General features: G+C 37.6%; 1 protein-coding gene across 1 annotated transcript; it reads left to right on the forward strand.

Annotated features, from left to right (window-relative positions):
* The first annotated feature begins 98 nt into the window (after positions 1 to 98).
* Positions 99 to 10,250, forward strand: LOC131357198 (carcinoembryonic antigen-related cell adhesion molecule 8-like). The gene is made up of 11 exons (XM_058396144.1): positions 99 to 169; positions 1,639 to 1,944; positions 3,268 to 3,546; positions 3,671 to 3,937; positions 6,474 to 6,597; positions 6,862 to 6,899; positions 7,648 to 7,670; positions 7,933 to 8,016; positions 8,335 to 8,409; positions 8,545 to 8,608; positions 9,962 to 10,250. Exons 1-10 carry the CDS (start codon positions 121 to 123, stop codon positions 8,566 to 8,568), a joined length of 1,269 nt encoding a protein of 422 aa, XP_058252127.1. The 5' UTR covers positions 99 to 120; the 3' UTR covers positions 8,569 to 8,608; positions 9,962 to 10,250.
* Positions 10,251 to 14,611: the final 4,361 nt, after the last annotated feature.

Consider the following 14,611-nt stretch of genomic DNA (forward strand, 5'->3'; position numbering starts at 1 on the left):
ATTCGAGTTTAATCACCACTATTCGGTTCATTTTGGGTCGCATATTGTGATTAATCAGCACAGCTCTCTCTTTTTGAGACGATTATTGAGTATCAGTGGTGGAGCTCCGTATCTCTCCTGATGGATTTACACGCTGTGTGCTGCAATCTGCTCCTGCTGACATGTTCAGGTGAGTCTGTTATAGTAATCTCTCTCTCTCTCTCTCTCTCTCTCTCTCTGTTAGTTAAAGTAGAAGCCTAAACCAATGGAAATATACAAACATGTCATTAAAACTGACTTTTAGTCAGTCTTGACAAAAACCATGCTTCCTCAACATATAATATTTGTATAACATCTTCAGGGTTTATAATAGTAGGGTTTTCCAGCCAAGAAAGCACACAAAAGCCATGCTTCCTCAAAATACAATATTTGTATAACAACTTCAGGATTTTAGACATAAATATTTTTTTCTAGGTAAGAAAAATGTAAAAGAATTTAATAAAGTTAGAAATAATTCAAATAAGAGAGCTGTGGGGTTAGTAAGTGATCTTTTAGAGACTACCAAAGAAAACTACATGTTGAGTGTCATGACATAAAAGTTTTTGAACAATAAAATCTATTAATGAAATTGTAATAATCATCAAGGGATCTGTTCCTACAGAGGCATTTGTTGTATTTTAATGTAATTAATGTAATTTATCTGCTTATAATAAACTAATTTCACCCTAAAGCTTGATGGTCAAAAACAAAATATAGACTTAATAACTTTACTGTCGAAATAACTTCAGTTCAAAATATGCTATACCTTCATGAAGTTTGGAGATGAAGGTATACATGCTTCTGTAAGCTTTAGTTTCAATTTTTATTTAACTGAAAATTAACTTTTATTAATGCTTTGATTCTGCTGTGGCTTTTTCAGCATCTGGATCTTCCCAATTTCTCCTGATTTTCTACTTCTGCTTTCCGCAGTTTTAACTCACTATCTTATTATTATTTATGACTAATTAATATCTGCTAATCTCAGACCTTTAGGAGGCTTTCAGACTGGCAGTTAAATCTGAATCAGAGCAAGGTTTGCATGAACAGTTGGAAATGTGAACTCTGTCATTTTGATCAGGAAGCACAGTATGGTACTGAACCCAAGACTGCCTGTAGAAGGTGATGTGAGTTCAGTTGCACAGAAACTGTGCCGCGATTCTAATGAATGTGAATGCAGCTCGTACTCGGGTCTGCACTTGTTCAGGAAGTAAAGTAACCTGCGTGTGTGTTTTAGCTGATGATCAGTAGTGTCCACTATACAAATGTAAAACAATTACACTCAGATTTTGACCTTAGCAAACATGACCAGTGTGAAAACCACCTTTTTCTTAGTAAAGCTGCTTTGTGACAAAGACTGTTATTAAAAGCACTATACAAATACAATGAAAATAAATTGTAACAGGTTTAAATAGTTACATTTCTCTTCATTAGTTATGGATTTAGTTATTTATTTGTGTATTTTATTCCAATTGTATAATCAGTATGGTCTTTTATGTATCTTTTGTTTGATCACATATTTGTTTGTGGGGTTTACACCAAATGTTTTAGATATTTTAGGCCACTTCTGGTTACTTTTCATACAGCAAACTGGTGGATTAACATATTTGTTTCTTCACACAGGACTGGGCTTTGGCCAACAGTTGATATTACCTGAGAGGATAAATAAAGCAGTTGGGGAGAATGTAGTGATTACTCCAATCCGTCTTCCTGACCTCCCTCACTACTTAATCAGATGGGAGTTTAATACAACAAGCATTGTTGTTGGAACTGATGTACTGCCACCGTACACAGACAGAGTCAGTATAGACACCACGACTTTAGCTCTGGAGATCAGGAATCTGACTGAGAATGATACTGGACCGTATATTCTGACGATAAACACTGCTACAACTGTTGTCACCGGTCAAACCTCACTACAGGTGCTTGGTGAGTAAACAAAACTTTTCTTTAAACACAACTGAAGGAAGAGGTGTGTTTTACAGTGTTTCTGTAACGATGCACCGGAATCGGTCGTTAGGATTCATTTGCAGGTTTTATTAGGGTCATCTAAAACGGAAGGCAAACTCAGAAACTAGGACAGGCGTGAACAAGGAGAAACAAACAAAGATCATAACACATCATCATAATACAACACAAGATAAACAGGCAAATCGGATCGGTACATTACTGGAACGATACTTCGCGACATATCGTGGTGTAAATGCCGCTTAAATGGCTGAAAAAGGCGGAAGCGTTCCTTTGCTGGTGGCGCTATAACTCGGGTGAGGCCTCCATCTAGTGGACTAGTGCCGATGGTGATGTTACAGTTTTTTTTCAGTACTTATATCGTAAATACAAGGAAAATATTTTACCTCACATGTGATTGCTTTAGTACCGTTATAATCTCTGTCTGCTGCTGCTCACTGCAACAGTGGAAAATCCATTAGTACAATTAAACATCTCCGTTCACACAATGGCGCTTGAACATGCCTCTGATTCCACAGGAGGTTTCCCCTAAACCTTCATTAAAATGCAACTATGAACTGTTTATTAACAGTCTGTGTTACTCATTGTACATCACTATTGTTTGAATTAAATATCTGAGTGAATAGAAATATCTCCTAATATATTATGTTATTGAATATCAATGTTGTTAAATTGTTGCATGAATTATTGAAGTTTGCTACAGAAGAACAGCATCAGTAGCCGCTCAGGCCTGTAAGAGTAACAGTGCAGTTTTTAATGGGATGAAATGTTAATGTTCACTGAACAACAGGATTTTAACCCATCATTCCCACCCCGCTGTCTGAAAATTAAACAGTATATGTACAGTTTATATGAAGATACATATCATCAGATGTATCTTATTAATTGTTAATCATGCTCATAATATATGAATATTGTCTGACTCAAAAACTCTGTGTCAAATTTATAATTTAGTTGTTAGTTTATATAACTAAACAAATAATTAAACAATTATACAAAATATTTTTTTTTGTAATTTCTTGGTTTTGAGAGTATTGCTTAATGTCAAAGATGTCAATAAAATAATATTTTTGCTAAGACTACTATTAATATTATTCTAGCTATTATTCAGCAATTTTTTAAAAATAAAATCATAGTCAAAAAAGACCTTTGTCATTATTATTTAAAATAAGGAGATCTAAAAGCTTTTATACAGTGCTTACTGTTATATTTGGGTTATAGATCATTAGTGGTGAGCCCTTATGTGTTGTGTGTCTGAGTCCTGTACTATGTTTTAACCCCCAGTTCCAGTCTCCAGTGTTACCATTGTACCAAGCCAAACAGAGCTGGTTGAGTTTAACAGCACTGTGAGTTTCGTCTGCTCTGCGTCTGGCTCCTTTCTTTCATTTATTTGGCTGAATGGCAGCTCTGAGATAACAGCAGGGGAGCGAGTTCAGCTAACAGACAACAACAGCAGTCTGACCATTACCAGTGTGATCAGAGGTGACACAGGCCCATACGAGTGTGAAGCATCCAACAGCATCAGCAGAAAAAAGAGTCTCCCATTGAGCCTCATCATTTACTGTGAGTTATTTCATATCATGCGACTTGTTAACAGTCATGAGATTTATCCAGCAGTCATGGATGATATACCTGTTCTCCACAAGACCACGAAGGCTCTAACTAAATATGAACTGTTCCATTTCAGATGGTCCTGAATATGTTAATGCTTCAGCAGATCCAGTGGGACCCTTCTACAGCTCTGGGTCTAATCTCATATTGACCTGCTCAGCTGTGTCCAGTCCTGCTGCTGAGTTTCAGTGGGCTGTGAATGGAACAGAGCTTGGTGAAATGGGCCGAGAGCTCAATCTGAGCAACATTCAGATCAGTCAGAGTGGCAATTACACCTGCATAGCCCATAACAAACAGAGTCTGAGATACTCTGTGTCTCAACCCATCAGCATCACTGTACTAGGTGGGTTATAGTTTACTTATTGATTTCATGTGCAACAAAACATATATATGGAATTATTGGATTAAATGGAGTGTGTGAAGTTTGCATGTCCTCCCTGAAGAATATATATATATATATATATATATATATAACTGAAAATATTATAAAACAAAAAATATAATAAACAATTGTGAACATGAAAAATAGACATAATGGAATAAAAGTACAATTGTTTTATTAAAGATCTATATTAGATCTTTGTATTATTATTATATTTATAATAATAATATAATGATATACATTTATAATACAATTATATTATACAACATATTGTGTTCCAGATGGAATTATTGGATTAAATGGAGTGTGTGAAGTTTGCATGTTCTCCCTGTGCTTGGTGGGTGTGCTCCGGTTTCCTCCCACAGTGTGTAGTTTACTCCGAGGGGAATCACTTTGCCGATTGGAACTCGGCTCTTGTAATTAACCTGCAACGGAGAAACGGAAGAGCGCAGGGACTGCGGGCTGTGAAGACAATGGACCAGGGGCGTGGCTAGGGCTAAGCATTATCAATAGGGCTCGAGCCCCGAATGATTTTAATCTAGCCCCGAATGTTTTATCCCGAATTTTGTCACCGGAGTCTAGAGGAATTAAGTAAATGTTGATCGTTTAAGTTGAGCACTGTTGCCGTTTACTGTACACGATTTTGACTGACATCTCTCTCTGCACACACACACACACGCCAAAATACCGAGAGTGAGAGTGTGTGCTAATAATAGTCTAACTTTTAGTTTTTAATGTTAACACAGTTGATAAAAGTCCGCTAACAAATGTATGTTGTGTCAAAAAGGTGGCCCACTCTCTTTGATTCTGAAAACCCCAGACATACAGGACCTTTTTAATATTATTCCATACCCAAGACGTACAAAAGCCTTAAATTAAATAAGCCTAAATATAGATCTAAATAAAATATAAACTGTTAAAGCGCTAAGACATTACAGTCTGAACATCGTGACTTTCTATTATTCAACTAATGCAGTATTTAAGTTTAATTTAATACAGACATGTCTTAGGTGAACAATGGGCCAGTCTCATTCGGCTGTTCTGTCAACTGAAAAAAGTATTCTCAGCACTATAAATACTTGTATGGTAATTGACCGTTTTGCTCAGGTCAAGTCTCTGAGATACTCTCTGATGATTCCACCCTCAAAGAAATACGATAGAAAAGTCACCAAGAGCATGAAGTAGACAAGATACAAGCACAGATGAGAGAATGAGAGATGAGAGAACAATAAGAGAAGAGAAGAGAGGCTGTAAAAAAAGAAACAAAGAATAATTCATACAGTAATGGCAGCATGAATGAGGAATGAAATAAGAAGTGCAGGTATACTATAGATTTTTGTAAAATGATAATAATAATACAAGAAATCTACACGGCACTGCTTCACACACAAGCTGGAAAAGAGATAATATTGCATGATATACCTGTGTGAGAGAAAATGTAATGAATTTAATGAACTCCTTTTTAGTAGCAAGACTGAAACGATGGGAGGAGTCTGAAAAAAGATTGAATGAAATTTTATAAAGCTGTATACTGTTTGTGTTCATTTGTGTATATTATTAAACAATATTACATAAATATGCCCTTGCGAAACGTGTTAATCTTGATTAGCCCCTCTCTCATTTAGCCCCTGATGTTTTCAAATCCTAGAAACGCCCCTGCAATGGACCAAGGGGTAAGTTAAATTAGTTTTATTAATTAACAGGGCAGTATGAGTTATTTTACTGTATTGTTAATTTTTTTTTGTCTTTTTGTGTCTTAGGTACAATGGTAGTCAATAAGCGAAGTTGCGTTCTTTTTTAGACTAATATTAGATTAAAATAACTCATACTGCCCTGTTAATTAATAAAACTAATTTAACTGGCCCCCTGGTCCATTGTCTTCACAGCTCGCAGTCCCTGCGCTCTCAGAGCCGTTTCTCCGCTGCAGGTTAATTACAAGAGCCGCGTTCCAATCGGCAAAGTGATTCTCCGCGAAGTGAACTACATAGGGAGCAGGATGTACACTTTAAAGTGCACTGCGACACGGGCCCGAGAAATCGGCAATCCATTGCTCTTCCTGTAATAGCCCGGATGTTAAGACCTGAATTTTTAGGCTCGCATTTTGTCGACCTGAATATTAATGCCTGAACTTTCTCAACCCGAATTTTAATACTTAAAACCTGAATTTGTGAGGTTGAAAAATAATGAAGATTGTATTTTTTGTAAATGCTGTAAGGATTTTTTTTCATTCAGATCAAATTGCAAAGCAGAAAAATTCAAACATTTGTGACAAGTTTTTATTCAGTTCATGTGATTCAGTATGCTATTTTGCTTTCAGGAATTTTGGCACTATTATACTTTCATAGATATCTATTTGAATAAGAACAGTTCTGTCTCTCTTAAGAAATTGTGCCTCACTGAGATTTTTTTAAAGGTTGTAAAAAAACCTTGACTTAGTTAACTGTGACAACTTCTTAAAAGATCATCTGCTGATTTCTATTTTTTTATTTTTTAACAGATAAAGGGAATGCAGGTGGAGACTCACTGTCTGCAGGAGCTATAGCTGGGATTGTTATTGGGGTTTTATTAGGGGTCGCTGGAATTGCTGGTTTGATTTTCTACTTTGTGAAAGTAAAAGAAATGTAAGTAAATTAGACCCTCAATTTCTAATCTACTTGGTATTTAATATATGGATATTTAACAGCAGCTTTTTATTTTATTTATTATATTTACTTATTATTTATTTATAACTAACATGAGTTATAAACATGTATTTTCTGTAAAAGGCTCATAAATATATAAGATGTCTATTTAGGAATTTTGTCTTGTTACTGCTTACTTGTGAAGGAAATAACACTTAAATCTGCATGCCTCTATAATCTGCTCTACTTTTTACTGTCATTCAGGCCAAAAACAAACTCCAGAGGAAATAACCAGAGTGGAGGTATGTGTGAAGATCTCCAGTCATTGATAAATATTTGCTTGGTCTTAGAGACCAGACATGTACACTACCAGTCAAAAGTTTGGACACATCTTCTAATTCCATGGTCTTTCCTGATGTTTATTTCTTTCTACATTGTAAAACAATGCTGAAGGCGGCCGAAATACACAATAATGTCCTTTGAACAGTTGATATTGAGATATGTCTGCTACTGATGCTCTATAAAGCCTTCATAAGGGCTCTAATCTGAGGTGCTGTTAATTGGTGATTTCTGAGGCTGGTAACTCGAAATGAACTTCTCTGCAGCAGAGGTAAGTTTTGGTCTTGGTTTCCTGGGATGGTCTTCATGTGAGCCAGTTTCATCATGGTGCTTGATGGGTTTTGCAAATGCACTTGACAATACTGTTCTTGCAAGAACTATTCCAGAACACCTGACCCTTGTGTCTTAAAATAACAACTGACTGTTTTTTGTTGTCATTACATATGGATTATTTAAGTCCATGTGTGTTATTTCATAGTTTTGAAATCTCTAGTATTGTTCTAGAATGTAGAAAATAAATCCCTAAACAAAAAACATTGAATTAAAAGGTGTGTCCAAACTTTTGACTGGTAGTGTAGCTGATGGCATTGTTATGATATTGATTATGTAATTCCTGAGATATTTTCTGTTTGTTTAGGCTATACAGTATTCACATACACCATCATTTACTACAAACTAATGATTTATTTATATATATTCTTTCTTATACAGCAACACATAATGCAGGTGGACATGTAAGTCAGTTTCTCTGTTTAAGAAAAAAAAAAGTGATGATATTGTGAAAATGTGGAAATATGAAGAAGCAGCTCATTTGCCTAATTATCCCTAGAAAATTCATATTTATTGTTCACTTACTGCTACACTGCAAGATATTTCATTTAGATGCTCTTCATGTTTAATGCTGCTGTGTTGTGCTGCTCAAGTCCAGTTCACTAAATGCATGTCAGAATTGTATTTATCGAATCATTTTACAGCATGATTTGTTTTACTTTTTAGGATTCATTCTATGAAAATATGGTCAGTTTCCAAAATCAGAACCCGGGGGTGAATGTGGGTGGATCTGACCCTCACCCTGTTAAGGTAAACAGTCTATTTATTTGATTAGTACAGCGGTATTGCTATTACATTACTGCTACATTGCAAGAACTTTCACTTAGGTACTCATTAAATGTAAAGCTTCTGGGAAGACTGTACTTCCTCCCACAGCATGTAGAAGCCATAGATTAGTCTGTGTTGTGCATATGTATTTGTTCATATGTTATATGTTATATAATTCAAATTTGTACTAATAATCAGCTGAATCATTTTTAATGAACTACAGTAAAGTCCAGTTCCCTAAATGTATGTCATAAATGTATTTATTTACCCATGTTTACAGTGTTCTTCTTTTACTTTTAGGCTTCATACTATGAAAATACGGTCGGTTTCCAGAATAAGAACCCTGTGATGAATCAGACACCTCACTCTGTTAATGTATACTCTATTTATTTTTTGTACACCATTATTAATTTAATTCTAGACCAATTATGATGAAATTATCTACTGCTGTTCTGAAATTTTGTGATATAAAATACAGCCTGTTGAATTTATTTCTTATTCACCATCTAGGAAGGAATATATGAAAACCCCTGACATACAGTTAGGACTCACTCAGGTCTTTGTAAATAATGAGGTAAGCAGCTTTAAGTCAATTACATTTAGAACAAGAAATAGTTTCATCAAAGTAGTAGATTGGAGAAATACACATATACCACTGAAATAACTCGAGAATAACTCATGCAGTGAATGATATTTAAACAATATCGCACTGTTATAGTGAATATCAGCACGGCTGTGATTGGCTGTAGGCACGAGTTTACAGGGTGAGGTAATCTCAGATGTGCTGATATTCACTACAACAACAAGACTTTGAGTGTGATATTGATTTAATAAAAATTAAACAAGAAATTGATTTGGAGTGACTGAGATTCCAGACACAGTATTAACAAATGTTTCGTGATTTTTTTTTCTCTGTTAATTAAAATAATTTCTAAAGATGTCACACCTGGATAGAGCTTGTTATCATGCAATACAGAGAGAGACTGACAGTCTGGAGTAAGAGTAGTATCACTGTAGTAAATGTAACAGATAAATTGGATTGAGACAAAGAGTGAAATGTTCTGTTCTGTAAATAGTGGCACTCCTGGAAAACCAGAACTGTTCAATATACTGAGTTTAACCACGTGGGAACACTGTAGAGAAACATGTTATTTTTTTTAAACATATCTTTTCCTTAAGGAGTCTATATTTATTTTAAATAATGAAAAAGGTCATTTTAATGAATCTTTAATCAAAATACTTCCTCTTGTAATGAAAACACTTCATGCACTTCAATCCAGTTGAAACAGTCATTGCTCAGAAGAACTCATTTGGGTATAATGTAGTTCTGTTTGTAGTGTGAATGAAGCTTGCTGATCTTTAGCTGATGCGTTCTGTAAGCTGCTTTCATGCAGCTCTTAAGAACTACTTAAAACATAGCAACCACAAATCTGAGTTAAACTGATCTATTCTCAATCTGTGCTCTTTGGGTTCTTCTTTGTTTCCTTCACTGTCCTCAGGAGACAGTATACTCATCTGTCCTCTTCTTAGCAAGTTTGCAAACATTCCAGATATTTATGTGTTTGACAGACATTTGAATTTTTATGCCCCTGATTGCTCTTAATATTTAATTATTAATGTATTGTTATAGGCATAAAACTCTATGTGTCAAAACCCATCAGTATGTTTATTGTTTAGTGCTCTTTGGACTCCTCTGCTTCCTTATCAGTGATGTTTATGGTCTGTTAAAAAAAATCCCTTTCCTCCTGCACCAGCATTTAGCTCTCTAGTCTAGACTTTGTGACATTTTAATGTTTTACATTTATTTTGAGTCTTGTAATTCTAATTCAGTGTCTTATTAACACTTATTTGGATTTGTTTATTTAATCCTAGTTCAGGAAGAAAGACATGATTGTGTGATCAACACACTGCACTTTATCTGTTATAGGGAGTAAAGAGGACAGACGTCATCAGCTCTGAGAAGAGTTAGTAAATGTGTATATTTGGCTTCTGATTGACAGATGTGAAGAAGAGAAAAAACATTATTTGGATTTCTTAAATATTTCTGTATGAATGGAAGCTGTCAAAGTCTGTACATATAACAGATCTGATAGATGAGAATGTATAAAAGATGATTAGATGATCTTTGTCATTGTGATTTAATGATTTTTGGGGAAAAAAATCATTGTATTATTTCTGTATTCATTCTTATTTATTGTACTTAAAATAATGTATATATAAGAAGATCAGATATACCTCCACAATGCAGAAGCTTGTACAGTGGTTTTGTATTTAAGACGATATGTAATTTAATAATCTCTATTTAGAAAAATCTGTTTAACTGCATTTATACATACAAGTATTTTGCTATTTAAAAAATGTGTTGGGAACATTTATTTATTTGGTTCAAATAATTCATTATATGTGTGTTCCATTTACATAAATAATTTAATTAAATAATTGTGTGAAACAATCTGCTGAGGTAGAATGTGATGTGTGAGGAAGTCCAGTGAAAAAGTCCAGAAAGTCCAGGTCTGTGTATTGTGTATCTGTTTGAGGGCTCAAATGGCCTGCGGGAAGAAGCTCCTCCTCATTCTCTCTGTGTTTGCCTTCAAGGAGCGGAAACCTTTCCCTGACCGCAACAGAGAGAAGAGTCCATTGTTGGGATGGCTGAGTCCCTTCATTATCTTCCTCGCCTTTTTCCAGCACCGCTTGCTGTATATAGTCTCCAGATCTTGAAGCTCGGTGTGGATGGTGCGCTCAGCTGATTGCACCACCCTCTGGAGAGCTTGCCTGTCCTGCTTGGTGCTGTTTCCAAACCAGACTGTGATGCTTCCCATCAGGATGCTCTCAATGGTCCAGGTGTAGAATGTCTTTAGCACCATTGAGGGCAGATTAAAGTCCTTTAGATGTCTGACATGGTAAAGACGCTGCCGGGCCTTCTTCACAAGGGTATTTACGTGACAAGACCATGACAGGTCCTGGGTGATGTGAACACATAGGTACCGTAACCCAGATAGCAAAATAGGTCTGGCCCAGATCTGGCTCACACAATGCACTTACACTCGGACCACAAAGAATGACCCCTTTGGTGTCTGGTGTCTGGTTTGCCAGAGGTGGGCCAGCACAGGGCCACACCACATAAACCAAACCATAACTGGGCCACATCTGGCATGCCATCATATAAACAGTGCCATCACTGCCAGACCTGAGGCCTCATGTATCAACGTTGCATACGCACAAAAACCTTGCGTACGCCAGCTTTCACGCTCACGGTCAGATTTACTAACAGAGAAATTAACATGAAAATGTGCGTTCCTCCACGCCAACTTCGTGTCTGGCGTACATACATTTTTCGTGTTTTTTGTCCGTTAGCGCCTCTTAGAGGCAATAAAGTGAAGTTGCAAACATTAGACTACGAATTATTCTACAATTCTATCGCACCAAAACCTGTGAGAAACATAATAGAGAAAAATAGGCTAATTGACATCATATCATATGTTTCTATCAATTATGCAATTAAGTAAGAACATATAAAAGCATGTGCAAATTTAAAGAACCCTTAGTCTATGACAATGGCAGCATTGGCCTTATTAGAGGACATTACTAATGGCCGAATCCGAAGAGAACGAGTTTTTAGGGACCACAGTGATTTCCTGGACCACGATGATGACTTGCTTATCAGCCGATTCAGATTTCCAAGGGCTATCCTCTTGGAGCTCTGTGCTGAGTTGGGTCCGAATTTGGAGAGACAGACAGCAAGGAGCCATGCATTACCCATTACCTTACAGGTGCTGACACCACTTAGTTTCCTGGCAACTGGTTCTTTCCAAAGGCAGTCGTCTTTGAGCCGCGCAATGTCAGCTGTATGGGACGGGATCATCTGCATGTCTACCAGGTATATAAGGTTCCCATACGATGCAGTTGACCAGCCAAACATTAAAGCGCAATTTGCAGCGATAGCCGGTTTTCCTAATGTAACCGGAGCGATCGACTGCACACACATTGTTATAAAGGCGCCATCTGAAGAAGAATATGCATACGTGAATCGGAAACATTTCCATTCAATAAATGTGCAAATAATATGTGATGCACAAATGCGCCTAACAAATATTGTGGCAAGGTGGCCTGGGTCAACGCATGATTCATACATCTTTACAAACAGCATAGTTGGGATGAGGCTCCAGGCTGGCAGGGTCCGCGATGGGTGGCTTCTTGGTGAGTGATGCGTTGATGGTTCTATTTAAGTGTTGTATTTATTTTTTTGTGCATTTAATTATTCAACTGCCTATCAGGAGACCGCGGTTATCCATTAAAGACATGGCTGTTAACCCCCCTCACCAACCCACAAACTGACCAAAAGTGCAGATACAATGATGCCCATTCTCGCACTCGGTCAGTTGTAGAGCGGGTGATTGGGCAGCTGAAATGCCGGTGGCGCTGCCTTGATAGGACCGGGAGGATGCTGCTATACCGCCCTAACAAGGTGTGCCGCGTCGTGCTGGCCTGTGGTGTGCTGCACGATGTCGCGCACAGACACGGCATACCACTTGGTGGGGCTGTGGCACCGCCAGATGACCCCGACCCAGAACCAGTGTATGTGCAGCCCAACCAACAAGCCATTCAGGCCCGTCAACGTGTGGTTGCGGTAATATAATTGGTAAGCAGAGACAAAGTTCATTTTTTGACCAATTCCTTTAATGAGTGGCTTAGGTCTGTGAGTGCATCAGTGATATTTTTCAGGTGACTATTAATTTCCCCGATGGCCGTAATGATTTGCTGTTGTGACTCCAGAATAGCATGGGTCAAGACGCGGCCAGACCGACGGGCCTCAGCACTGGGGGGCGCAGCAGAAACGCCGGAGACACCGGACACAATAGGCACTAGCTGCTCAGGAGGCGCGGACTCTGCTTGCGTAGCAGTGGACGTTCCTGCTATTGCACCATCTAAGTACAAATAAACACAGGCACATGCTAAATGATTTCAGTCTGTTTCTTATTAATGGGTTCACGCATTTCCATAAATACAAAAGATACTTAGCTTATAATCTCTGGTCCACTATTGGTCAGCTACATTGCATGCATTTGAAAATTAAATGCAGACTGGTAAGCTATGTTTACCAAAGTTAAGCAAATAAATGAGAAATTAGTTACCTTCGGGGCATTGATGTAGTGAATCCGAGTCTCCCACAGCAGCGGATACTATTCCAGAGAGTAAAATGTCGCCCACAATAGAGGCAACTCTTTGCTCAAAAGGTGTAAGTTCATCGACCCCTGTACCACTGCCTGTTCTGTCCACACTTTGTCTGTGCGCAGCAGTTCTCCGCTTAACTTCCACCTTTATGTCAGACCAATATTAATTGGGATGTACAAAGAGAATATGCATGGGATTCTCCATGGGATTCTCTAGGTAGGCCATCTTGTCGTTGTTGAAGGTCAGGCCCACCAAAAACTTAATGATGTTTGTGGAGCTGGAAGTGGCCACACAGTCGTAGGTGTAGAGTGAGTACAGCAGGGGGCACAGAACACAACCCTGGGGGGCTCCAGTGCTGAGGGTGAGTGAGGGTGATTACATGGTTCCCCACCTGTACTGCCTGTGGTCTGTCTGTCAGTAAGTTGGAGATCCATCGACACAGGGATAGGCTGAGGCTCCAACTCAGTGGTGAGTATGGAGGGAATTAAGGTGTTAAATTTTGAACTGTAGTCAACAAACTGCATCTTAACATAATTCCCCTTTCTGCTGTCCAGGTGGCTCAGGGCTGTGTGATGTAGGTGTGTGATGGCGTCCTCAGTAGAATGGTTGGGCCGGTGCATGAACTGTAGTGGGTCCAGGGTGTCAGGTAGCGAAGAAGTGATGAAGTGATTAGTCTTTTGAAGCACTTCGTCACTACTGAGGACAGGGCTACTAGACGGTAGTTGTTGAGGCAGGCGGGCTGGGGTTTTTTGGGGACAGGACCAATGGTGGACTGTTTGAAGCACGTCGGGATTATAGACTGTACTTAATGCTTAATGCTGTACTTAACCAATACAGAATATAAACTTTTTATATGTAATAATGTGGTTATATCTTACATTTATTTCCTGTAATTCTAAATCTGTTTGAACTCATTTACTGCAGTGATAATATGGATATGTTAAACCAATTTCAGGAACAAAGACATGATTTTCTGTTGAACACACTGCACTTCTGTTATAGGGATTACAGTTCTCTAGAGGACAGTTGTCAACTGACTGAGAAGAGGAAGGGGAAGTGAGTATTTGGTTAAACATTGACTAAAGTATGCTGATTAAGTCAAATATAAGATTTCAGGGAAAACAGATTTGGATTTTAGAACAATTCTGTATTATGCATTTAATGCATTAGAATTTAACATCGATTTTGTAAGCTGTTCTATACTCTATATAGTGTTAATCAAAGCCTTTAATGAGGAAGATACATTAGTGTGAATAATATTGTTTGAAAAGCCACTGATCTGCTTTCACCTTCTTTCTGACAGATACATATACATCTCAGGCATCTAAATTTAGCATCTAATGCTTTCATTTAACCTGTCAGGCTGTGCTGCTATGTATAGTGCTAATGAACAGAAAATGTATAC

The sequence above is a fragment of the Hemibagrus wyckioides genome, linkage group LG01, assembly GCF_019097595.1.
Source record: "Hemibagrus wyckioides isolate EC202008001 linkage group LG01, SWU_Hwy_1.0, whole genome shotgun sequence".
Lineage (NCBI taxonomy): Eukaryota > Metazoa > Chordata > Actinopteri > Siluriformes > Bagridae > Hemibagrus > Hemibagrus wyckioides.